Consider the following 25,123-nt stretch of genomic DNA (forward strand, 5'->3'; position numbering starts at 1 on the left):
TGTGAAAATTTATATCAGCTAAATACTCTAAACGCATGTTTCTAAATGTGGAGGTAAAAACCGGAGGACCCGGAGAAAAGTCCATGCGATCACGGGGAGAACATACTCCAAATATACAGCAGGCGTCAGGGTTGGGATCGAGATCGAACCCACGACCTCCTGCATACCGGGCGAGGCAGTTAACATCTCGCCACCGTGGCGCCCATAACTGACATGTCACCACCAACACGAGGCTGCATTTGTCAGATACATTGTGAGTTCAGATTATTTATAGATAAAATATATACTCTAAATTGTAAGGGGCCGTCCATAAATAACGTCACACACCTAGGGGGGGGGGGGGGGGTCAGACATTTGTGACGATGTGTGACGAGGGGGGGGGGGGGGTTTGAGAAATGTGACGTCACATCAAAATGTGCAACTTTAAATAATATAGACAACACGTTCTACTTAATTAAATAGTTTTTATTCAATATTTTCTCATACAACATCAGAGTGCAGCGCCACATTAAATATGCACTACAATAGTTTAAAGCGATTTGAAGCATGTTTTATTTTCAAAATGGAAATATGGTTTTGGGGGGGGGAGCTTTGTGACGTCATATTTCAAAGGGGGTCTGACTTTTTGTGACGCCGTGTGACGATGGGGGGGGGGGGTCACCATAGATCCCCCAAGTTAAAATCTGAATCTCAGAGGTGGATTTGGACGAAGATGGTTCTTGGCTCTCAGATGCAATACTGTTACAGCGAAGGAAAAGTCAACACACACTTGGAACCGTTTACGTAGCCAGGCCTACCCAAACGTCTTGTCAAGCTTCATTTGGCCTAGACAGGAACTGATGCTTGGCACATTCCACCAGCACCGCTACGCGGGGGAGACCGTGCACCCACTGGGTGTCCATGTGTGGCAGAAACCACTCACTGGCTTACTCGCTGCTTTCCACAAGATAAGCATCGCTCATAACTTGTGTTCATGAAATTTGATACATTTGTTAAAACAGGTTGCCTTCTCACACACAAACACGTGCCGAGCATATGAAACAGTCGTGGGACGTCGCGATCTGTTAACCGCTTGGGTGCAATGAATGACCGAGCAGCACAACAACATCGGACTCGACATTCACAGCACGCCAGCACGTGGCACGTGGCGGGCTCGTGGAGACCCCCCCCAAACCACTTCGCCCCGCCCTCCCCCCCCGTGGCGCGCGTGACACTTCTCAACTGAGTCTGCCCCGCCCCCCTCCCCACCTTACCCCGCCCCCTCCCAGCCTATCGCTCCTCCCCCACCCCCTCACCCCTCCCACCCCCTCGCCCCTCCCACACCCCCTCGCCCCTCCCCCCCCCGTGGCGCGCGGCGTGAAACTTCGCTCCACGTCGCTTGCCTCGCGGCCACTGCCACCACCACCGCCACCGCTGTTGTTGCTGTTGCTGCTCTTGCGCCGACAGCAGAGCGGGGCAGCAGCAGCAGCTCTCGTCTCGGCGACCCGCCAACGGGGGCAGGCTGGGGGAAGCCGGGCAGCAGGCAGCCGAGACGCACGGGCACGAGCGTGAGACTCTTCTCTTCACCCAGGGCGGTGAGTCGGCAACCCTCGCTGCCTCCCCCCCACCCCGTGCTGCCCTCGCTGCTGCCCTCGCTGCTGCCCTCGCTGCTGCCCTCGCTGCTGCCCTCGCTGCTGCCCTCGCTGCTGCCCTCGCTGCTGCCCTCGCTGCTGCCCTCGCTGCTGCCCTCGCTGCTCACGGAACGACGGCGCGCTTCGACAAGGGTGGGGGGGTGAAGGGCGGGGGCCAGGAATTATGGGCTGTGAGTGTGGAAGGGAGCCAGCCCTCAAAGTGCACCTAGCCTGGCACAAGCACCGTGCCGATGTCACAGCCACTTGTTTCATGGTGTAGGGGGGCGGGGCTGAAGGTCGTTTGGCAGGGAGAGGGTGGAGGGGCGGGGTGTGTTTGGAGGGGCGGGGTGAGGGTGGAGGGGCGGGGTGTGGGTGGAGGGGCGGGGTGTGGGTGGAGACTGACCACGTGGCGGGGCTCCCTCCGCCACGTGCGAGCCGCGTGAGGGGTCAGCAGGGAGCCCGGGCCACGAGGCGCCCAGCGGGCACCCCTCCTCAGAGCCCCGCCCCCCTCAGAGCCCGGCGCCCTGCCCCCCCATCAGAACCCCACGGCCCCCCTCCCCCTCGGGGCCCTGTGGGCCCCCCCCCCAGAGCCCCGCGGGCCCCCCGTGCAGAGGGCCACAGGTCACGCGGCTCAGCCGCGCACGGCAGAATATTTGTAGTGGAGGAATCCGATGAGCTATAAAGCGCTTTTTTTGTACAGATGTGAAGTAGGGCCGAGTCAGAACGTTACAACAACAAACAATGCAAAAACAAATACGACAGGAGTGCAAAGTATAGGAAAGGTAAACATCACTTCAAAACATTCAAATGAAACTAAACAATTTTTGTTACATTTTTCCAGGTAAAGCCCACTGAGCTCTTCACTTATTTTGCAGAAGCGACCCATCTCTATCACACATGACGATAGGACATTTATAGCAGCCAAGTAATCTAAGCGCTTGGGGATGTTCTAAATGGGGAGCGGAAAACCGAAAGACCCAGAGAAATAAGTAATGTTTAAACATTTGTTTTTAAACACACTTTTATGAAATGTACCCTCCTAGAACTCCAGGAAGTGGCCCCGAAGCTTGCTATAACGTAAGGGAGCGCGAGCAATTACAGCCAACGTCAGTTGAGCGTGGACAATTAGACCCAAGCCGAAACATAACATCTAAAAAAGAAGGCTTAAAAATCAAGATGTTTTATGATAGAATATAGTATTGTCATGAGTATGACATAAGTATACCAAGTTTGCAGTCGATACCATATTGGGAAGTGGGTTAAAAGTGAGTTACAAGATTTGAGGATATGACAACAACGACAGAGTTAAATAAAAGCGTGAAATAAAATCAATCCACGCGACCACGGGGAGACCATGCGAGAGGCAGACTGCAATGTTCACGAGGTCGAATCACTTTACAGACCTCAGTAGTTGTTTTTCTTACGGATGCTGCTTCACAACATTAAGATACAATATTTAGTACGATTCAAATCTCGACTTTAAGCTTTCGTGACTGCAGGAATTCATATTCTTTGGGTCTTTTGGTAAAGTGACGTAGATGGTTCAAAGAAAATAACAAACTCCGACGACCAAAACGTCGAAGTTTTTTGTTATTTTCTTTGAACCATCTACGTGACTTTACCGAAAGACCCAAATCATATTTAGTACGATTCATGACCTATTTTTGGGTTAGGCCAGGTATATATGATTTGGTCATGTCATGAATCGGTCGATATTGCTTGTGGAAACCTACGTGCGCGGTTAAATCCATCACGTGTTATACCGTAAAAGTTACAGCTCAAACAGGCCACATGACAAATGACGGGCGATACCAGAGGACTGCTTTCACGGGCCGCTAATCTGTCAACCCGGGAGCCCTATTTACTTTAAACCTCAGCGCCTGTGCCACCATACTGATCCCATAAACATGACATTGTAAACGCGGGGCACTGTATACGATTATAAAGATCTCTGCCAGGCAAAGCCGCGGTGTTTACCGCCAGCTCTCGGTGCTCTATGGCAACAGTCACTGGAAGTCCGGGGAGGTCAGGCAGGGTCAGCCAGGTTCCCGGCCAGCAGGGCCCCCCTTTCCGCTGCCCTGCCAAAGGAAACCCACGGCCCCACTGAGTGGCCAAAGCCCTCACGCCCAGTGCCCCCCACACTCCGCACGCGATTTCACTCCCACCAACCTTCGTTTGCTGCAATTTCACATCCAGGTGGTCAAGCCAGACAGCGGCGTCAGGAGCAGCAGCGGGAGGTCAATCTCTGCCATGTGTCCTTCGTGTCGATGGGATATTTATGGGAGTATCAAAACATACCTTTTGATGCCTTGAAAAGGGTATCATCTATTTGGTGTTTTGACACCTATTTTATTTGCCAGAAAGGGTTCAAAATATATTCTTATCGTCTCCTTCGCATTTGTGGATCGGAGCATTGCGTCGTTATATGTTGTAGGGTCTTTTCTGGATGACCACAGTCGCACACTACTGCAGTTTGTTTTTTAATGTTCCATTTGTGCATCAGGTATCCGCATCTCCTGCCATGGTCTGTGCAGTGGATGCAGTTTGCGGTGCACCATGCGCTTCGTTTAAGATCAAATCCAGGGATACCACTAAAGCCTTAATGGACCTTTGGGGCAAGTGCTGTTAGCGAGCAGCACCTATGAAGGCCGGCACGACACGCGAGGAGGTGGGTGACCAGCACCCGGCCATTCTTCACTCCCCAGTGGCGATGTTTACACACTGCACCAGGTACTTGAGTAATTTGAGGCTGAGTCGACTTAGAGGAGGCCCACCACCATACCATGTGGGGGATGGCTACAGACGTGTCGTGGTCAGGGCACTCTGGCTTTCAACCAAAGTTCCTTCCTCCGTCACGGCCGATTGTGGGCCCCACTCATCGGCCCGAGTTCAGATAAAACCCGCCACTGATGGTAATTGTGGGAACCTCATTTGCCAGTAAAAATATGATAATTGGTTTTTTACCCTTCTATCTGGCAACAAAACTGACACCTTTTTACAAGGAGTAATGTTTGCATAGACCGCAATACCTGCAGTCATAATACAAACAAAATAACATAACTCTGATAATGTGCACTGTCCTTGAAGTTGATTGGTCCACACCCGAGACAGCTTTCCTTAGAGCCTAGTCTCACATGGGTTGGACCAGATGATGCCAAAAGGCGCACAACTCAAAGACAATGCACCATCAGAGTATGAGAGCTCGGGGCAAGCATCTACACTATGGGAACCTCATTTGCCAGTAAAAATATGATAATTGGTTTTTTACCCTTCTATCTGGCAACAAAACTGACATTATGACTGCAGGTATTGCGGTCTATGCAAACATGACTCCTTGTAAAAAGGTGTCAGTTTTGTTGCCAGATAGAAGGGTAAAAAACCAATTATGATGGTAATTGTGTTTTTTTTTATCTGGTTAGTGAATCCTCACTGCACGAAGGCTCTCTGGCCAGATGGGGGAAGTATGATAGAAAACCTCCAAGGTGTGAGGAGACCTTCATCAGTTGATTGCCCAACGGCTACTGAATTATACCAGGAGATATATATGTGAACCAGCATGGTGAAGTATGGTCACACAACTCCCGTGGACCGACGCGGTCTAGGGGAGGGCTTCAATCCGGTGCGTGGATTTACAAAGGGCTAGAAGCTCGAGAAATGCTTCGTGTAGTTACAAGGGAAATTCTGGCACGGGGCCATGGCATCGTGGTTGCTGCTCATTGTTGTTGCCCACGTTTTAAAGCACTTCCTCCTGCATATACGCTTTGTGTATTGCCAGCTTACACACTGTAGTTGGTGGTTGGACGGCGCAGTAAGTAGCTGGTGTGCCCAACATTTAATACATTTGCAAGGAGACTTGATTTTTACATCCATCACGTAGTTTTCGTGAAGTTATTTCACCAGGTGAGCATAAAATGCCAGTGTCGTCGCGAAGTTCTTAAACCGAACCAATAGTTGTCAACAATCCCCCGATGTTTCTTACAAAATTGAATTAATGATGGGATCTGTAGGCTCTCCCGTTGGCAGAGGTCGTTGCATTTGTTGCTGGTATAGAATCACCGCTCGTTGTAAGCTGGAGCCACATCGGTTCTGTACAAAGCCACGTGGAACCTCTTGATCTTTTGCAATAAACACTTTCAGCTGTAGAAGGTCAGCAAGCGGGCTGCGAACCGACATGACACGAGAACTGCAAGCAACACATCATGAACTGACGTTCAACACTGCCCTGTAGCAGGAGTACACACACTCGCACCGTTGGCTACGTACGTTGAGAAAGACGTTCAACATACAGGCATATATACATTGTGAACTAATACCGGGATTATTCAGGGAGGGGATGCCCTGGCATTTACATTTTATTCACAAAATCACCTTTCCAGATTTAGCTAATTAACATCTTGTAATGTGTGTGTTTTTAATTGTTTTATGGTTTTGAAAAATTAAATATAAAGCAATATAAAAGGTTAAAAAATACACCGCTTAAATGACCGAAAAGCACAAGCAAATTGGGAAACGAATGATCCAGCACAACCATAGTTTTTATAGCATTGGGGTGGGGCAGTGTGGCACAGTGGTGAAACTTGTGCCTCATAGCAAAGAGTGTGTTTGGGTTCAACTCCGGACTTGGGTGCCTTTCAGTTTGGAGTTTGATCCCCTTGTTCTGCATGGGGTTCATCTGGGTTCCCTGTTTTCCTCCTATAGCTAAATCACTGTAACTGGTGTTGGTTAAGCATCCCAATGCTGAATATTGCCTGCAAATTACTCAAGTGGGATCACACAGCAACATCGCCTCCTCCCACGAAAACATTGGCAGGACCCTCCTAAAAAGAGTCTTGAGACTCAAGTCAGACTTTCTGGTTAAACGTGTTTGATCGTAATAAATAACCAACCTAGAAACATCGCCCCCTCTCACGAAAACATTGGCAGGACCCTCCTAAAAAGAGTCTTGAGACTCAAGTCAGACTTTCTGGTTAAACGTGTTTGATCGTAATAAATAACCAACCTAGAAACATCGCCCCCTCTCACGAAAACATTGGCAGGACCCTCCTAAAAAGAGTCTTGAGACTCAAGTCAGACTTTCTGGTTAAACGTGTTTGATCGTAATAAATAACCAACCTAGAAACATGCCTCAGCTTTAAGTGACCGCTGCAGCGTGTGTCTTGCTTTAATGGCTGGACATTTCCGAAGGCGTGCTTTGTGTCTTTATTTAATCTGTGAGAGACTGCCCATGTTTCCCCCGTTGCGAAAGACGCGAGGGAAGGATTAGTCACTTGTGAACAAACTGCTAATGAAGAAAGTGAAGTTCTCATCCCAGGCGTTTCCTCTCACTACCTGATTACATTTCACATCGCTCTACACCGAACCGAGATTGACGTTTGGAGAACAATGTTGGGAAGAAAGATGTTCAACATACATACTACATTCCATTGACATGTTAATTTTCTAAAATTAAAGTATTTTTTTTCATCATTCAAAACATAACTTAAATTCTCACACTATATACTCTCTGGTTCTTTCGTTAAAGTCACGTAGATAGAAAAAATAATGAAAGGAAACACGACGTTTCGGTCGCAACACAAGCGGCCGTCTTCAGGTGAGAAAGCCTAAAATCAAGATTAAATTATCACCCTCAATAAATGAGAAACATACGCCATCCACTTTATGGTGTGTTGCATTCGCTGATGAAAACTTGTGCTGATATGGACTGTGATGCATCGCTTTCTTCACTGCAGCCTACTGTAACACCACCTTTATTATGTAATGGAAAACTCTGATGGCTATATTTAAATCAATGTCTATACTTTCTGCATTGTTGCACTATTTGCATTGCATCGAACACCATCTGCTTTCCAGAGGGCATGTGCCTGTGGTACTCACTCTATTAAGCCAGCCATGGGATACACTTTTAGTTTAAACTTGTTACACAGGAAAGCCTCAACACTTTTCAGGAGGGTCCTGCCAAGTGTTCACAGTAGGGGGCGATGTTACTTTATGGAATCTCAATTTGGTTATTTGGAGTAAACTGTAGAACCCAGAGAAAACCCATTCAGAGCATAGGGGAGAACATTCAAATCCCCACACAGAAAGGGGACGGAGTCAGGAATCCAACCCTGGTCCTTGTTGTCACGAGGTACAAGTGTTTACCACTGGTGCCGCCACCTTGCCGTTCCTTACACTACCTTATCTGGTCAGACTGAAATGCATCCATAAAGCATGAATCATTGCGCCGAACTCCAATGTATGGCTCTTTACATCAGTCAAGTGGTGGGGGGAAAAGAAACATACATTTTTATTTTGTGCAGTGAACCATGCACGTCTCCAACTCGTACGAGCAAAATACTTTTTCCCAAGATGACCCTCGCACACGGCAGTATCTTTCCCCGCAGTGACGGTAATAACCGCTGCTCTTATTGTAAAGTAACCTATTATTTTACAAACACAAAAAATTATAAAATCTTGTTACAGCATGAAAGTGCACATTCGTGGTTTAAATTCAAGTGACCTCAACGTGTTGTAATGTTGTGAAAAAGCCAGTTTGAGTTTATTACTTTATGTTGCTTATTACGTTGCAGCGTAATGGAAACATGCAGAATGTTTTGGGGGCATTATCCTGGCGACATGCGGGATCATTGGTGCCATAGCACTGATGTTTGTATAAACAATGCTATCTAATGTTTCTGACAACTGCCCTTGGCAAATTTGCCTTCTACCTGGGAACACTTTGCGAATTGAAGAGAATTGTTTTTCAGCTTCGCTAGGAACTGAAAAGGTGATACTTTGTGCGTTAATTGCTTGTACACTCCGTGAAGATTAATTTATTTGGCTGTATCGGGTGTTCTCAGCTGTGTGTTAGGTTTGCCGCACAGCGTTTGGAATGGCAACAGACAAACACCTTTTTTATACAGAAATCTCAGTTTTCAAGTTGAACTTATCGACTTAATTTTGTATTATTATTATCATGAACAATGATGAAAACATATCAGCGAGCCTGCCACCATCAGGAGTCGTGCCAGGCTGTCGAGCGTGTGGCCTGAATGTTTGAGTCACAGTTTTTCATGTTGTGCGTGTTACAAGTTTTTTCCACATGTGGTGGGAAATGTTTAAAAAAAAAACCCACACACACCACATTGGGTCTCTCTTTTGTTTAAATACAGTTTGTTGCCGCTCATAATTTAACCCAACAAGCCGATGTGCATTGTGTAACGAGCTCCCCACTGGCAAGCAGACATATATCTACCCCGTATGACCTGCCACGAGATATAGATAACAGTACTGTATGTAGTTTTGAATAAAATGGTGTTTTTCTCCCTTTGTTATGAGAACAGCTGGGTAGATAAGCTGTCTGAAAATTGGGTGGAATTACATAATTGTTCAAATATGTCCGTGGTCTTCTCAGATGGCGCCCGCTGCTCACTACTACAATGTTATCATTGCAGGATGTGGGATGCAGGGGCGGCCGCCTGTTTTAAAGGGGGCCTGAGTGTTCGACCCTCAAAAACCCAGTCGATTATACTTTTCAGTCGACGCATCGGAACAACGGACTTACTCGACCGATGGTACAAGCCCCATACCCGCGCCATGGTGCCGATGAGCTCCTGGTTGAGCCTGGCGTTGCACAGAGCGAGCGACTAAAGCACCTCTGGCAGATCAGCGATGAAACCTTTCCACAATTTGGGGTCACAAATCAAGTTATCTGACCTTTGTCGTGCATAGCGAATATGTTGTGGTGTGAATGTATAGGAACTGCAGTGGCATCAAAATAAAACAAAATGTAGACGTTTATAAAAAGTATATTCCCGCACGTGCGATGTGATGCATGTAAATGTCAGTGTAAAATAAATGCTATTTGAAGAATCCTCACATTCCTGCTGCCCAACATGCGTCCTTACCCTCATTATTGCCAGTTTATAGTACTGCCAGCCATCTTCAGGAATGTACTCTGTAAATATACATGCATACTTTATATAGCCACATAAGCTGTTGGTGAGTAATATAAACTGGCAATTTAAATGTTGGGGATGGATATTTAATCTCGTGTTTTTGAAGAGATTTGTGTCTGGGAAGGATCATAAAAGTGGCACGTGCATGAGCAAATGTAATATTTCAAACAACATTAGGTGACAGGCACATTTCTAACCATGAGAGCTAGAGCCTGTAATTATTATTATGGGAATATTTTACGTGCGCAGTACTCTTCTGGAAATGGGTCAGATGTGATGAACTGTACATGAGAATTTCCATATATTAATTGATGGTTACAAATTCACACGAGTGAACATTAGTCCCACTCTGACCTTGTGAAACATAGATTTTATTATGTCAGTCCGGTGAATGAATTTCATCAGTGTGATTGTTCCAGCGTTCAATATCATAAAAAAAACATAGTCCCCACATTATTGCTGAAAATTGTATTATTGTTCTGAAGGGCTTTGTAAATTAAAACAGATTAAATAAAATAAACACTTGTGTGAACGAGAAAAGCGATTTATATCCATGACTATGCATTTGGACACTGATGTCTCTTAATCGTTGCTTTGCGTGACTCAATAGGGTGCCATGTGAGTTTGGAATCAGATGACCAGACTCACCATGTAAGCATCAGATTGAGTTACTTTCTCCTATCGGATTGGACCACATTTCATGAGCCATTGATAGAAACCAATTTGAAAATTTAACACGTAGGCTTTCGTGACAATATTTTCCATAATAGAAGATTTTTGGGTTAGATCACATGAATCTAAATGTGTCGTTAAAACCGCCACCACCCGACACAGCCAATTAGTAAGGTTTGACATGTTTTGTTTACGTGACAACCCTTACAAATTAGCTCTGTCGGGTGGTGGCGGATTTAACTAAACATTTATATTTATGCGATCTAACCCAAAAAAACTCTATTATGGACAATTTGAAAATGCTTAAACTAATAATAACTAATAGCTTTAGACGTAGCGCCCTTTAAGCCAGAATGTCTCCGAGTGCTTTACACGTGACGAGCTACTGACATCACATTACATCTCATACATGTTTATTAAAGGGCACCCCTAGTGGCAGCGGTCCCTGTGCAGCACAAGGTGGCTCGGCACATGGCCTGCAAGTGGGCACTTAGCCTGCCAGTATGGAGTTAGCGTTGCTCTGTGTAATCTCATTTGAGTAATTTGTGAATAACTTTTTTTAAGTTGGAAAATTTGGACCATGATCCCAGCACACAATGGCCTACTTGTTTCGAATAACATCCGGGTATCCGTACGTCCACTGTGCAGCAGACGGCACTGATGGTTAATGTACCCAGAGTAATAATTAGGGCGGCCTGTGGCATTCGAACTGCGAACCTCTGTAACAAGCGGCGAACGTGTGATGCTGGGCCATGCCAAAATAATGCGGTAAAAAGTGCGTATTTTTATTACCAATACTGGACGCAGTTTTTTTCCTTTATTACTGGAAATGTTAAGATTAAGATATAAACGTTGAATGCATTTTAGATAAAGCTATAATCGTAAATTGGAATAAAATCTGGGTAGTCTTTGAAACGACTGTTAAAGCACAATAGATTAGGCACTTCCTTTATTTCCTTCGTGAAAATGTTGTACGCCGTGCCGTCCAAGTACAAATCTGTGCAGTGTTTTCAATGGACGCCATCAGTCTGTATTATGCCAGCCGGGCGCCCTGTACAGTACATCAACCCTTCTTTAATAAATCCTATCGAATGGAGTGAGAGTAGTAAAACAACTAAAAAAACTAACTTATATTATCCACTCGGTTAATTTTTTTTTACTTTTATTGATTCATATTTAATTTTTTTTTTAAGTAATCACATTTTCGGGCTGGGCACTGCCCCCCCCCCCTGCCATATTCTGTAACCTTCCTGCAAATTATTTAATTTTTAGTTTTTTTCCCTTCACACCTTGGCCATGGACTTTACTGGAAGTGACCGTGCCAACATCGTCGCGTTGACTACAGGGGACAGATGCCACAGCGGACGGATAAGAACGCTTTTATCTGAACGACACTTATTGCATGCATGCAAAGTAACATTAAAAGTTACTTGAAAAAAATCTTAAGTTTTGTGAAAATGCGTATTCACTTAGAAGCGTGTAATAGAATGGCTAAATGCGCCAGACAATTTCATCCACAAAGGTTAGGAACACACTTGCAGATGTTTACATGGATTGAGTTGTCTTGACCACAGCAGCAGGAGTCCAAAGGACACTCAACACAGGTAGTAACCAATATACAGCTTTACAGTTTCAAAATTGGTGCACAGTATTTCCTTAACTTAATCACTGCATGCGTCCACTTGTACAAATTGCATGTATGGGTGCTTCCCAACATCTCTTAATAGAAATTATTCATTTATCAGACAACTCCGCGTTTCAACCATCTCCAGCATTCGCACCCCTGCAAAACGCGTTGCAACTCCGCCGCACGGCCACGTGTTCCGTTCTCCCGACTGTGCTCTGAACGCGCGCGATTGCCTTGAAGCCTTTTCGTTTGGAGCACCCCCCGAGGCTTGCGTGTTGCGCCGGTGGCTCTTGACCCAGACGGAGGGGCCCTTTCCCTGTGGACGCGCGTGGGCAGGGGAGTTCGGTGGGGTTGCGTGCACCTGAGCACGTTTGCCGTGGAAGCAGTCGGGGAGCTTTGTGAGGCTTCACTGCCCTGCCCTTGGGGTGAGCTCAGGTGTCACTCAGGTCAGGCTAGGGCAGTCGGCAGCCAAAGTAAACAAGAAGAGCGATTTCTTTTGTTGTTGTTGTTGTTGGGATTCGGTTAAAAAAACAAAAACAATCTTGATTTGAAGCTTTCGTGACTGCAGGAATCTCTTTGGTTCTTTCGGTAAAGTCACGTAGATAGAAAATTAATAGATCACGACGTTTCGATCGCAACACAAGCAACCGTCATGAGGTGAAACAAACACAGCAGGAGAACTGCTAACATATCTACGTGACTTTACCGAAAGAACCAAACAAACACAATATTTCAAGAGCCGCACTGCATGTGAATACGTGACGGTGGGTCCTTAATAAATATCGTGTCACGAAGCAGCCCTTAAAAGAGCCACCGCACGCGGCTCTGGAGCAGCAGGTTGCCGACCCCTGGTTTCGGGCAAAGGTGTATCTCTGAAGGTCACCTTTGTGTGTGTTTTTTAATTATTATTAATACAGCGACGCCTGTTTACCCAAGAAAGCCTCATTGAGTCTCAATGATTTTTCAGGAGGGCCCTGCCAAGGTTTGGCAGCAGGGGGGGGGGGTGGGGGCGACACTGCTGCCTTGTCATCACAATTGAGCCATTTTTAGGACTGTAGTTCCGTGTCTGTGATGCATAGCTCGTTCGTGAGTGCTTTGCGTGAAAAGAGTGAGAGCGCCAACGCCAAATGTACAAACGTTTTATTATTATTAGAACGGGCGTCACTATTTTCCAAGTCATGGGTGGCATCTGCTTTTGCATAGGGCGTGATATTGCACACGGAGGAGTTCCCACTCGCGCGTGAAGGCTGGAAATGACAACTGACCGGTTTGACTGAACCCTCAAAGTGGGTTTGTGTTGCCACGTCCACCTCTGCGACACTGCGTCACGTGCCTGGCAGCGAGCAGCAGCCGACTGAACTTTAGCTCCCACAGCCAAGGGGGGCTGCGTCAGCTCCACTTGTTTGCTGACAGTGCACCTCTGATTGAGTGACAAACTCCGAGCGCAGCGTATGCCCCAAGCAGGTGTAGCCTCCGTGCCCCGAGTGTGTGGAGTCTCCCGGCAAGGCACGCGAGGAATCTAACGAGCACCGCGATTCATACGCGGGCGGGGAGGAGGGTTACATTCAGATCACGAATTGGCAATACTTCGCCTCTCTTGGAAAACCGACGTTGGTTACAAGTAAGTGTTTCTCCTGCTGAGATTTATTAACACGTGAAAACAAATACAGTCGCGTCTCATCTGCGTTTGAACAATTAGCTGTTGTATGGGTCATACGATATATACCTGATATGAATGCTATCTATACTATCCCAGGCTACACTCGAGCATTTTTGTTGATCTATTACCTATGTATCTGATTTGTCCAATCTAATGGGAATACATCAGCTGTGGCATGTGTGCCTATTGTAATACGCACACATAGGCACACAGACGTTTGCTCTGTAAACCTTCGGTAAAAGATAAAGGTACAGCGCTGAAATTTCTTGCCTCATGCTCATGCCAGAAGAAGTGCCTCCACTTGCTGGAGCTCTAGCGAGCCGCTCCACCCCAGTGTGTATTTGGTCTACTATTCCACATTGTCGGGGCATCTTGGATAAAGGTTGAAAGTGTCCCCAATCTATCCCTCCGCACACGCGACCTGCCGACGGACTCACTGTGGTGAAACCGTTCATATTACTGGCTGGAAAGAAGCGGGGGGGGGGGGTGGGGGGAAGGGTGATTTAAGAAACTTCTCCATCGCCATATTCTGATCAGCGTGCACGTTCAGCACCGCTTAAGAATTGCTGGAATTTGACATTGTTGTGAACGTAGTCGCGAGAGCGTGTGCTGGGATCACTTGATCCCTTTGGGTACAAGGCATGCAACTAAAATATCACGGATTTTTTTTAATGTTACACACGATTCAAAGCGAAAACTTGGCAGTATCCTCCTGACAAAAGAGTCTTGAGACTGAGTGAGGCTTACCGGGGTAAACGAGCATAATAATCTAGGATTAAAGCTTTCGTGACTGTAGGAATTACCAGAGGTGGGACAAAGTCATTGTTATGCAAGTCCAAGTCGAGTCGCAAGTCATCAAATTCATGACTCGAGTCTGACTCGAGTCCAAGTCACATGACTCGAGTCCACATCTCATAGGTGGGACAAAGTCATTGTTATGCAAGTCCAAGTCGAGTCGCAAGTCATCAAATTCATGACTCGAGTCTGACTCGAGTCCAAGTCACATGACTCGAGTCCACACCTCTGGGAATTACTATACTCATTGGTTCTTTCGGTAAAGTCACGCATGTAGAAATAAAATAAATAAAAAAATAACGACGTTTCGAACGCAACAAAAGCACTCGTCCTCAGGTGAAAATGGCGTAAACCACACAGTGAGGGAACACACAGGGGGGCATCACACACAGAGCGCACAGAGAACGGCAAACTGCACGGAGGCAACTCTTGTCTCATGAGTTTAATCAATATAACACTCGTAATCGCTGTAAAAACAAACTCTGCCACACCTTGTGCTTAAAAATTACTTTAAAAAAACAAACCTGGAAATTTAATTGCCTCTTAAGATATCACCTGAGGTCTATCAATTGGCGAGACGGTAAATCCGATCAGGATGACCGTGTCTCCCCGAGTCACAGGGCCCGTTACTCAAGCTGGGGGGGAGGGGACGTCTTGTGTCCTGAAAGCTCTGGCAAAGCCGCACATCTGTCTCTGTTACCAAGACAGAAAATATCCATACTGTGTGCTGTGGACAACCTTGCCAATTTGTGAATCTGGTCCAAAGTGTCTCCATGACCGTAGGCTTTCAGGGCGGTCTTCAAGATTCATTAGCCGCCATCGTGAACCAAATTCACATTGTCACATTCTGCCCACGGCCTACCTGATTTCCCAAAAGTAGACGCCGTATCAGGAAAACCAATTTCACACGCAATCGGTGACTTAAGTTACATCTCACATCTCAAACGTCCGAAGGGCACCCCCAGAGGCAGCAATCCCTGTGTCCACAAGGTGGCCAGCACCGGAGGCATTAGTCCGCCAGTAGCGGGTGATTCATGATTTGTAGGTGTGATCCCAATTGAGTTATTTGCACACAATTGCCTACTCGTTTTATGTCACGGGATCTTTAACTTCCATTGTGGAGTACACTGCGCGTATTTACGGTTCATACACCTGCCGGATTCGAACTGCAAAACCTCTGCGAATAACGGTGGACAATGTTACCACGATTGTTACCATGATTGCCCAGAACCACACGTTATCATGGTGTCTTCACTTGTTTTCATACCACGAACAATTAGATTCAGAAAGTAAATACCTTTAAAACCAGAGGATGTAACATCTGTACGTCACTAAAGGTTCTTCGAGCAACACAAGACCACCTTTAGGATTCTCATGATTTAGTGTAAATGGCAGAGGTTCCAACAACCTAACTAAAGCATCGTATCGAAACTTGACTTAAAGCTTTCGTGACTGAAAGACCCCAAAGAGTACATCTTATCGAAGATCGTATGAACTGTCGGATTAACCTCTCAGCTGAGCTGCTGGCTCCCTCTTTCACTTGGTTATCAGTCATTGTTGTTTTGCCACACTTTGCCCCTCGTTTGCTTCATACGCACAGCCGGATTCACAAACCGGACATTGGTTTTTGGTGCGAAAATAGAATTGGTCTACTTTTGAATTTGCCTGTATTTGGCTGCCTGGATTAGAACCCAGAATCTCAGAGGTGCCAGCTCAGCACCCTGACCTCTGAGCCTCCTGGCCACCTCCGAGGCATTAACACCACTTAATTAAAGCGCCACGGTGGCTAGGAGATGTTATCTTCCTTGCCTGGTGTACAGGAGGTCGTGCGTTCCATCCCGACCCTGACACCTGCTGTATATTTGAAGTTTGCATGTTCTCCCCGAAGTCGCGTGGATTTTTCTCCGGGTCCTCCGGTTTTTCCCTCCACATTTAGAAACGTGTGTTTAGAGTATTTGGCTGCTATAAATGCCCACGTGATAAGCCACTTTGTTGAGCTATCATTTGTGGCCAGGTCACTTCTGAAAAAGAGCTATGTAGCTCAGTGGGCCTTACCTTGTAAAATAAAATAAAAAGTCACTGTCACCCGTTCTCGCTCGCAGGTGAGCAGCTGTCCGGCTGTGCAGGGTGCTGTGAAAGGCAGCAAGTGTGAGCCGGCCGCGTGGCTGTGGGGCGATGATAGCTCGCATGCAGGGGCTGGATACGAGTTGAATAGCAACGATAAATCCATGTCCCAGTGGTGAAGCCAGCTGCTGACAGCGAGTGTGAACCCCTCTCCTGCACTCGGAGAATGCTTGCAATGGGCACGAGTGCACACAGAGACAAAGACTCACAGAGACCCATAGACTCCACATCGAGACCCACACTCGCACAGAGACACGTAATCACACAGACCAACACAGACACGCACAAAAACCTGCAAACTCCCATAGACCGATAGACTCACAACAGAGACCCATAGACGCACAGATATATTCACATATATATGTTCGCACCTCCGATTAGCACGGTTGGCTACGTACAGTGCAAAGCTAACATTCTCTCCTATGAAAATTCCGATCGACTGGAAATAATGTGTGCAGTCTGAGACACAACGTGAAATAATATACAATGTATAATCAGATGAAATATTCAGGCTGCATGGTGGCACGGTGTGATGGGGGGGGGGTGTGCCATTATTAACACATTCCTGCGGAGGGAGCTGGTAGGAACGTTGGGTTGCTCGTTCAATGGCCAGGGTCAACGGCGGCGTGGTGTATTCCGCAAATATGCCCGACTGTGAGGGCGGGCACAAGCCGGCGTGAGTAGGTTAAACGTTTAAAGGCACCACGGGGTGACCAGCCCCTCCCTCCCCACCCAGCCCCACCCCTCCCACCCTCCACCCAGCCCCTCCCCACCCTCCCCAGCCCAGCCCCTCCCCACCCTCCCCTCTCCACCCAGCCCCACCCCTCCCATTTTTGGATGCACGACGGACGGACAGAATAATTTTCCGTGGGCTGGTGGAACCAGGAGGTTCCTACCAGTATAAATGTTCTACGAGACCGCAGACTGCGCGGCAAGGATTGTTGGCCATCAGCTGGAGGTGCCGAAGCATCATCCTTCGGCGCATCGAGTGAAGGCCCAAGCTCAGAGTGCGTGCCTGCAGTTGTATTGGTGAAGATGTTTTTTTTCTTATTCTTCTGTTTATCAACGTGTTGATTTGCCACGGCGCTAGCAACAGCTCTGGGCACCGTGTACGGCGCATTATGTGGTCGGTCATTTATTCAATTGGAATATTGATCAAACTTGTGAACTGTTTTCAATAGGTTTCTGTCCAGCACTTGTCTTTGTTGTCATTCCTGCCCGGTTGGTTGTTCCTCCAGATTTCTATTTGCTTCCTTGTCTCGCTTGGTTTTTTACGTTTTTGTTTCCGTCTTTTCGGTGACCCCGGGTCACTTGCTCGGAATCAGAATCGGTCACTCACTCTTGCAAACGAGGCTCTCTCTCCTGGTCTCTACAGAGTTCTCAACCTAGTTAGGCAACAGTCAACTAAATTACGCATAAACCTCGTGCTGTTTTCATGAGCCCTTAAAGGGGAGAAGCTCGTACACAGTCCGTGCACTGCTTACGAACAACAAAAACAGCTGTACACTCTCTTATTTAAGGCTGTTGGCTAAAATCAGGCGGCTATGCTTATTCATAGCAGCTAAGAGCTGTCTCGCCACGTCTGTTGTGCCTTGACAAATAGCGAAACCAAAGCCCCCAGGAATGCGTTCACAGAGGCCATATATAGCTTGTTGTCCGTAAGTAAAGCTTGTTTACACGTTTCAGATTTACACAAATATTTGTATATACAAACGTGTTCTGTCTTCATATACTGTGGCTACATTGAATGTACGAGAACATCGTTAACTGTTACCTATTCTTGGCGTTCATCCAGAATTATTTTTAAGGAAAGCAGCTCATCGGGCAGACACGATAGACCATGCAACATCACCATGGCGTGGTCACTGACTAGAGCACTTTTGTAAAGAAGTGGGCCAGTTCTGTTTTGAAGTCGTTGGAAACCCTCCGCCCACCTCCGGCAGACAGATGTCAACTACCTCGTAATCGATTTGGAGCTCTCGTGACTGCAGGAATTCCTTTTTGGTTCCTTCGGTAAAGTAACGTAGAAAGAAAATCAATTAAGTAATAGAATACGACGTTTCGATTGCAACACAAGCAATCATCATCAGTAACAAATGAATGAGAAAAATCAAACCTAGTAAACTTAGAAATATGCAATACAACACAGAGAGTCGGCTAACATAACAGTCAACACCCTACCTGGTTGATTACGTTCTTCCAAAGAGTGCTTTCTTTTTTCCAAAAAGAAAGAGATTTATTTTCTATCTACATGACTTTACCGAAAGAACCAAAGAGTATGGATTCCTGCAGTCACGAAAGCTTCAAATCAAGGTTAACTACCTCGCCTGGTATACAGGAGGTCGAGGGTTCGAACCTGACCCGTACGCCTGTATATTTGGAGTTTGCATGTTCTCCCCGTGGTTGCGTGGATTTTTCTCTGGGTCTTCCGGTTTTTCGCTCCACGTTTAGAAACAACATCACGGGTTTAGAGTATTTGGCTGCAATACATTTCCACGTGATAAGCCACTTTGTTGAGCTATCATTTGTGACCCGGTCGCGCCTGAAAAAGAGCTGGTATAGCTCAGTGGGCCCTACCTGGTAAAATAAAAGTAGTTTAGTTTAATGTAAGATTTGGATTCTATATACTTATCTCAGATGTTCTGAAGACTCGGCTCCTGGCGAGGATTCCCATCTGCGAGGTGTGCGTGTTTACAGGCTCTAACGAGAGGCAATTAAAAAGGCGTCTCCGCTTAATTTTGCACCGAACACTTGCGTCACGGTGACGTCAAGGGAAAGACGAGGTCGTTCCCTGTCAGCCTCCGCTGATTATGCCTACTTGTTGTTTCGCTTACGCTCATTTATCCAGAAAAGCCTCTCATAGCTTTACGAAAATCAAAAGTATACTGTGAGTCTCAAAACTTTTTTTCAGGAGTGACCTGGCAAGTTTTTTTTTGCAGTAGAGGGGAAATGTAATCCCAATTGAGTAATTGAGTAATTTGCAGGTGCATTTTCAGCATTGGTATCTTTGGTCAATACCAGTTACATTATATAGACGTTTTAATCGGTGGGAGAAAACCGGAGAATCTGTAGCAGAGGGGAGAACAGACAGACTCCACACAGAAATGGTGCCCTTTTCGGGAATCGAACCCAGGTGCTATTTGCCGCGGCGCAAGTGTTACGACCGCACTCCTAACCCTGTCCGGCCACAACGTTTGAGCAGTTCCTCCTTGCACAGCAAACTGACGAGACAGAGGCCACAACTTGCTGCCACATTTCACCGAGAGACGCTTTCCACACAGTTGAGTGTTTCGGACACTGGCCCGTTCGATCGTGCCAAGCATGCCGCCCCCTTGACGGAGAACGTGCGGTGAGGTATCTATTTTGGGACGCGCGCAATTGAGAACACGCGCAAGCATGCAGCCAGGCAGGGAGGCAGGCAGGCTGCCCACTCCAATTGGCTGCACGGAGAGTGCGATTGCACCCGGTGCCGCTCGCTTGCCGAGTTGTAGGCAGAGCCTCCGTGGCACGAACGCTCCATGCGGACGCGTGTCAAGGTCTAAACCACCCGCCCTCGTCTGGCCACGCCGGCACGGAGAAGTCCACCGTCTTGTCAAAGTACAGTAATCACGTTGAGGTCGCGTGACCCAACTTTGAATTTGAACTCGTGAAGTGTTTGTGTGTGTGTGAGACGCTGTTCAAGTAACGTTCATGGTAGCACTTCAAATACACCGCCTTGCCGTGCGCTTATTTGTCGACTTCATGTGCGCGCAGACCTTTTAAGGACTTGTTTTCGAGATTTGTTGAACGTTTTTTGTTATTTGGAAAGGCTTTGCTCAGCTTCAGAGTACCCAGCCCGGAGAGTAATGCGTGAGTAACTTGACCCGGTAAGAGCCGGTTGAGAAACTTCACGCCTTTACCTTGGAGACGCGAAAAAGCGCTGTTTGTCGCATGGGGGCAGTTAATGACATTTGTAGCTAATTTGAAAATAGGCCAATTTGAGCAAATTACATCATGGAGTGTGCAAAGGGTCCAATTTGCGGCGCGGATGAAACGGCGCGCTGTGCAGCGCGGCTGCGTGGTAGCAACGCCGCCTCTGCGTCGCGTAGAAGCGACCACCGTGTTGTTAAACGTATCGGCGATTTCGAATGACGTCTTGGGAATCTGAAATGACGGCCGTACAGCTCGAGTCTAGACGGTGCAATTGTGGGGATGCCTTAATTCCTCCCTGGTACGTGTGTACGTGGAACTTCTTTTGGCACCGTACTTAGCCAAGCATGCCAATCTGAGATGCGGTATTCCCAGGTCCTTCACACCAAACCGCGCTGAACCCACGTGGAGCTGCGTGCATTCACGCTCGCCTCGTCCTCGCAGCCGTCGCAAGATGCGCAGCGTGCCACGTGTAGTGCTTGTGCCATGCTGTACGCTTAGCCGTGTGGCACGCACGGCTGCGATTACGATGGTTGCCACAATCGAGGGCCCGCTTGAGGAACGCCGCCTCGGTTCGGTGCAGCGCGATGATGAGCTCATTGTTGTCCCATAACAATGGAGACGGGGCGATGTGCCCAGCCCCTTGCGTTCACGCGGGTAAGAGTCCCGGGGACTGTGGCAGTCCTCCACAGGTGACGCAGCTACGGCCACATTAAGTCGAGCAGCGCTGGGAATACCACGACCCCCCCCCCGCCTCGCGCAGCCTCGTGACGCAGAGTGAGCTGCACACTTCTCCTGAGCTGCTGCTGCTGCCGCACCCACTGGTCCTGTGCAGCTGCATGAGCAGCTGAGAGACCGCAGCGCTCCTCCTCCGCCGTGTGGCTCTGCCGGGCCGCTCGCAGGTGGTGAGGCTCTGCCGGGCCGCTCGCAGGTGGTGAGCCGTTGCCGGGAAACACAAAGCCAAATGCCAGGCTTGGTGACCGGATGACTCTGGGGCATCCCAACGAGTTCCGCGTATGGATTTCCAAGCCGTATTTTGTGATTACGTAGAAGGGAAATAATAAAATAATACAAATAAAACATTATATAATTCTCACGACGTTTCGGCCACAACGCAAGCAGCCGTCCTCAGGTGAAGACCAGAGCCGTTGGAAAGACAGCGTCTTTATTATTATTATTTCCCTTTTACGTGACTTTACCGAAAGAACCAAGCATATGAATCCCTGCAGTCACAAAAGCTTTAAATCGAAACGTATTTTGTGACTTAAACAAGTTTAAAATTTTCATGGGTTCTTCTTCTTATATGTGATCACTTTATATAAATGAAAAAACGAAACGGTTTCATGTTGCTTCTTTCAATCTGAAGTATTTCAGGGCATGACTTCCTCTCCCGGTCTCTCCTTTCCGTGCGTGAGCGAGGTGCCAGGCAGGGCAGCTGCACAAGTTGCTCTGCTCTGCGGGATTCGCAGTGCGGCTGGCCAAGGGCCGCCAGCTGTGCCCAGTTCCCTGTGCACGCGCAGACTCGCCAACGCATTCGGGCACCTTCCGTGCGTGCGGAGATGGGGAAGCATTAAACGTTGCCATTTAACGTTTCTAATAGGTTTGCTATCCAATGTGTGATCATAGTAAGCTGTGCATTATAACTCTCTTCACATTCCCAGTATTTTGTATGCATGTATGTTTAACTTCTTTTACAGCGTATGTTGCCAACCGTGGCTAATCGGAGGTGCGGGAACTTGCAAAGTCAAATTGCTGTCCAGCTGTTTGTCTGGTCTCAAGCGGGGCTGTTGCCTGCAATAGCAGCTTAGGGGCCGTCCATAAATGACGTCACTCGATTTTGGACGATTTTTGACCCCCACCCCTCGTCACACGGCATCACAAAAAGTCAGACTCACCCTCAAATATGACGTCACAAAGCTCTGCCCCCCCCCCCCAAAAAAAAAACATTTCCATTTTGAAAATAAAACATGCTTCAAATCGATTTAAACTATTGTCATTGTAGTGCGTATTTAATGTGGCGCTGCACTCCGATGTTGTAGGAGTGTTGTTATAACAATGAGTGTTGTTATAACAATTATATATTCATTTAAAGTTGCGCATTTTTACGTGACGTCACATTTCTCAAACCCCCCCCCCCCCCCATCGTCACACATCGTCACAAATGTCTGACCCCCCCCCTCCCCCCAGGTGCGTGACGTCATTTATGAACGTCCCCATAGTCTACTATTAGTACTGCGTTCGTTTACTCAGGAGATCCGCATTCAGTCTCAACTCTTTTTCTGGAGGGTCCTGACAAGTTTTCGTGGTAGGGGGTGGGGGGGCGGTGATGTTGCTGCTGTGTGGTCCCAAATGAGTAACTCGCAGGCGATTTTTCATCACAATGGGGACGTTTCACCAATTCCAGTGACGTTGATCCATACAGGCGTCTGTGCTCGTTGGATTAGGCGGCCGCCTACTGGTTTTACGTCAGGATTCTACTGCTGCGTGGAGGCCGTCAGGAAGTCAGAACCAGATGATTTATTTCTCACTGGAGGAATCCGATGAGCTTTAAAGGTCTTTTTCAAAAGATGTCCAGTAGTGGCGGATCAGAATGTTCAAACAAAAAAACAATACAAAACACGATAGCATTGCAAAGTATGGGAAAAGTAAGCAAATCACACAAAAAACCACAAACAAAACGAAACTATTTATATTATACCAGGTAAGGCCCACTGAGTTATTGGCTTCCTTTTCAGAAGCTACCTGGCCACAAATGATAGCTCAACGAAGTGGCTTATCGTGTAGAAATGTATCGTAGCCAAATCATCGAAACGCATGTTTCTAAATGTTGGAGGGAACAAAACAAGGTTACATTCTGTAAGCTTTACGGAACATTTCCGTCTTGAGTTCTACTATGCCACAGAACTGGTTGAGAGAGTTAAGAGATTATTCGGGGGACAGTGACTCGCCGTGAGTTCCAGGTAGAAGCGCCGCCTGGCGCCGCGTTCGCCACCGCTGCTGCCGCCACTGCTGTTGGGGTAATGTGGCTGTACGTGTGTGCTGTGTGCAGGCCATGGAAGAAAAGGAAAAGACGCTTGTGAAAAACTGGCTCTCTGAGTTCAAGGTGGGCAGTGTGAGAGAGCGAGAGAGAGAGCCTCGGACATAAGCCCCCTTGGCAAAAACGTAACACCCCGGACCATACTCCTTCGACACAGTCCCCATGTGCTGGAGAAGTGCTGTTGGGATTGAGCTCATCATTTAAATCCCACTTCAGGGATGAGCTGCCCCTCATCGCTTGGAAAATAAAACATCATGTGGGTGAGCGCCACCTGGAGGTGATCGGAGGCTGTACATTTGTGTGGTGTGAACGTCGTGTAATTGGGCACATTGTGTCGCGTGTTTAAATTGCATTCGTGGGTGCCGGACTGGTGTGTGACGTTTGCTCCAGTTCACGCACGTTCGTGGCGCCACTAAGTGCCAGGGTCATTACGTGGTTTTGTTCCCAATGCTTTTCCTACCATTTTGGTTGCTGCACTGCATTTGGATGCGTGGGTGCCGTTGGAATGTCAGGCCGGTCCCATGCAAGGGAAAGTTATGCAAGGCCTCCGCTTGTGTGCAGGTCACCACTGCAAACGAGACTCTGATCCCTTTGTCTCTTGAGTTCTCACCCCGGTTAAACAAGGGGCTGGGAATGCTGAGCACAGGTGAATTCCACATGTCAAAACCTCACAAACTGGGAAGAGGAAATGGGTCCTTTTGGAGGCTTTGCCTTGTTTGACTTCCTCAACGAATATCTTCTCACGTGTTCTTCCTTTTCGTAAATATTTGTGTAGTTTAAACTGGAGAAAATAAAACATCTCCAAAGGCAATTGTTCTCTGCGTTACGTGCCCTTTGTAAACACCGGCACGCGCAAGCATCAGTCGTACATTTCTGCTCGTTCAAATGCAGTGTAGCAAACAACGATGTTGGGGAAAGTATGGGGGAAAAAACACGTGTTTTTTACGGCTCCATGGACATACGTGAACCCTAACAAACATCTCAAGTCTACCACCACGAATGCGTATAAACACGCAATAGTTATGGCCACAATTATACGATGTTTATACGCAAATATACAACTGATGTCAACACTAAGCGAACGTCAATAAATATTGCAAATAACAATCGCGACATTCATGTTCGCTGTCAAGTGAGCTACTGCAGTGTTGAAAGTAGAAAAGATTTGACGTGACCCTTCTCATCCCATAGTCACAAGCGTGACTTCATGCCAGGCCCCTGCCTCGGGATTTTTTTACCGCGGAAGTAGGAGTGAGCGAACGAGTGAGCGATTGAGCGTAGCTGGCTGCATATGTTGCTCAGCAAGTTGCATTATCTCACTGCACAGATCTTGGAGAATTACTTTTTCGTGTGAACTTGAGCATTCAAATGTAATTCTGTAGATCTTCGCGTTAACTCCTTGGTAGTGAACGACTCAGCTGGGCATAATGATGATGGAGCGAGGTTCCTCCGGCTGTCAAGTTTATTTTGTTTCAGGTGGGATAGGTCTCATTTGCAGTCTTGAATGCTTCATAAAATGTTGAAGCATTCAATTGACTCTATTAACTTGTGTCCATTACAGACAATCGCGATTGTATAATATCTCTTCATTGGGAATTAATATGTCTCAGAGGACTGATGGGCTTGTGTGTGGCTGAGTGTTGATAGTTATTCTTCGTGCTTTCGGAGTCCCTGACCCTCTGCTCACGATCATTAAGGACCTTCATGATGGTGAGCGGGCGCGGGTAAAACTACGTGACCGGGAGTCGGAAC

The 25,123-nt window shown here is 47.3% G+C and overlaps 1 protein-coding gene across 4 annotated transcripts in view; it reads left to right on the forward strand.

Moving 5' to 3' along the window:
- Positions 1-1,369: 1,369 nt before the first annotated feature.
- Positions 1,370-25,123, forward strand: part of LOC144729762 (hyccin 2-like) — a 37,429-nt gene continuing 13,675 nt past the window's right edge. The window contains exons 1-3 of one of the 4 annotated variants that reach the window (XM_078610235.1): positions 1,370-1,574; positions 4,114-4,278; positions 23,384-23,437. In XM_078610235.1, coding sequence (XP_078466361.1) covers positions 4,252-4,278; positions 23,384-23,437 — 81 coding nt within the window. In that variant the 5' untranslated portion in view covers positions 1,370-1,574; positions 4,114-4,251. Of the gene's footprint in view, positions 1,575-4,113; positions 4,279-12,876; positions 13,468-17,273; positions 21,935-23,383; positions 23,438-25,123 lie in introns of those variants that run through there. The other 3 variants (XM_078610244.1, XM_078610254.1, XM_078610263.1) reach the window with 3 other exon arrangements.

Source organism: Lampetra planeri, chromosome 2 (assembly GCF_965212315.1).
Source record: "Lampetra planeri chromosome 2, kcLamPlan1.2.h2, whole genome shotgun sequence".
NCBI classification, from domain to species: domain Eukaryota; kingdom Metazoa; phylum Chordata; class Hyperoartia; order Petromyzontiformes; family Petromyzontidae; genus Lampetra; species Lampetra planeri.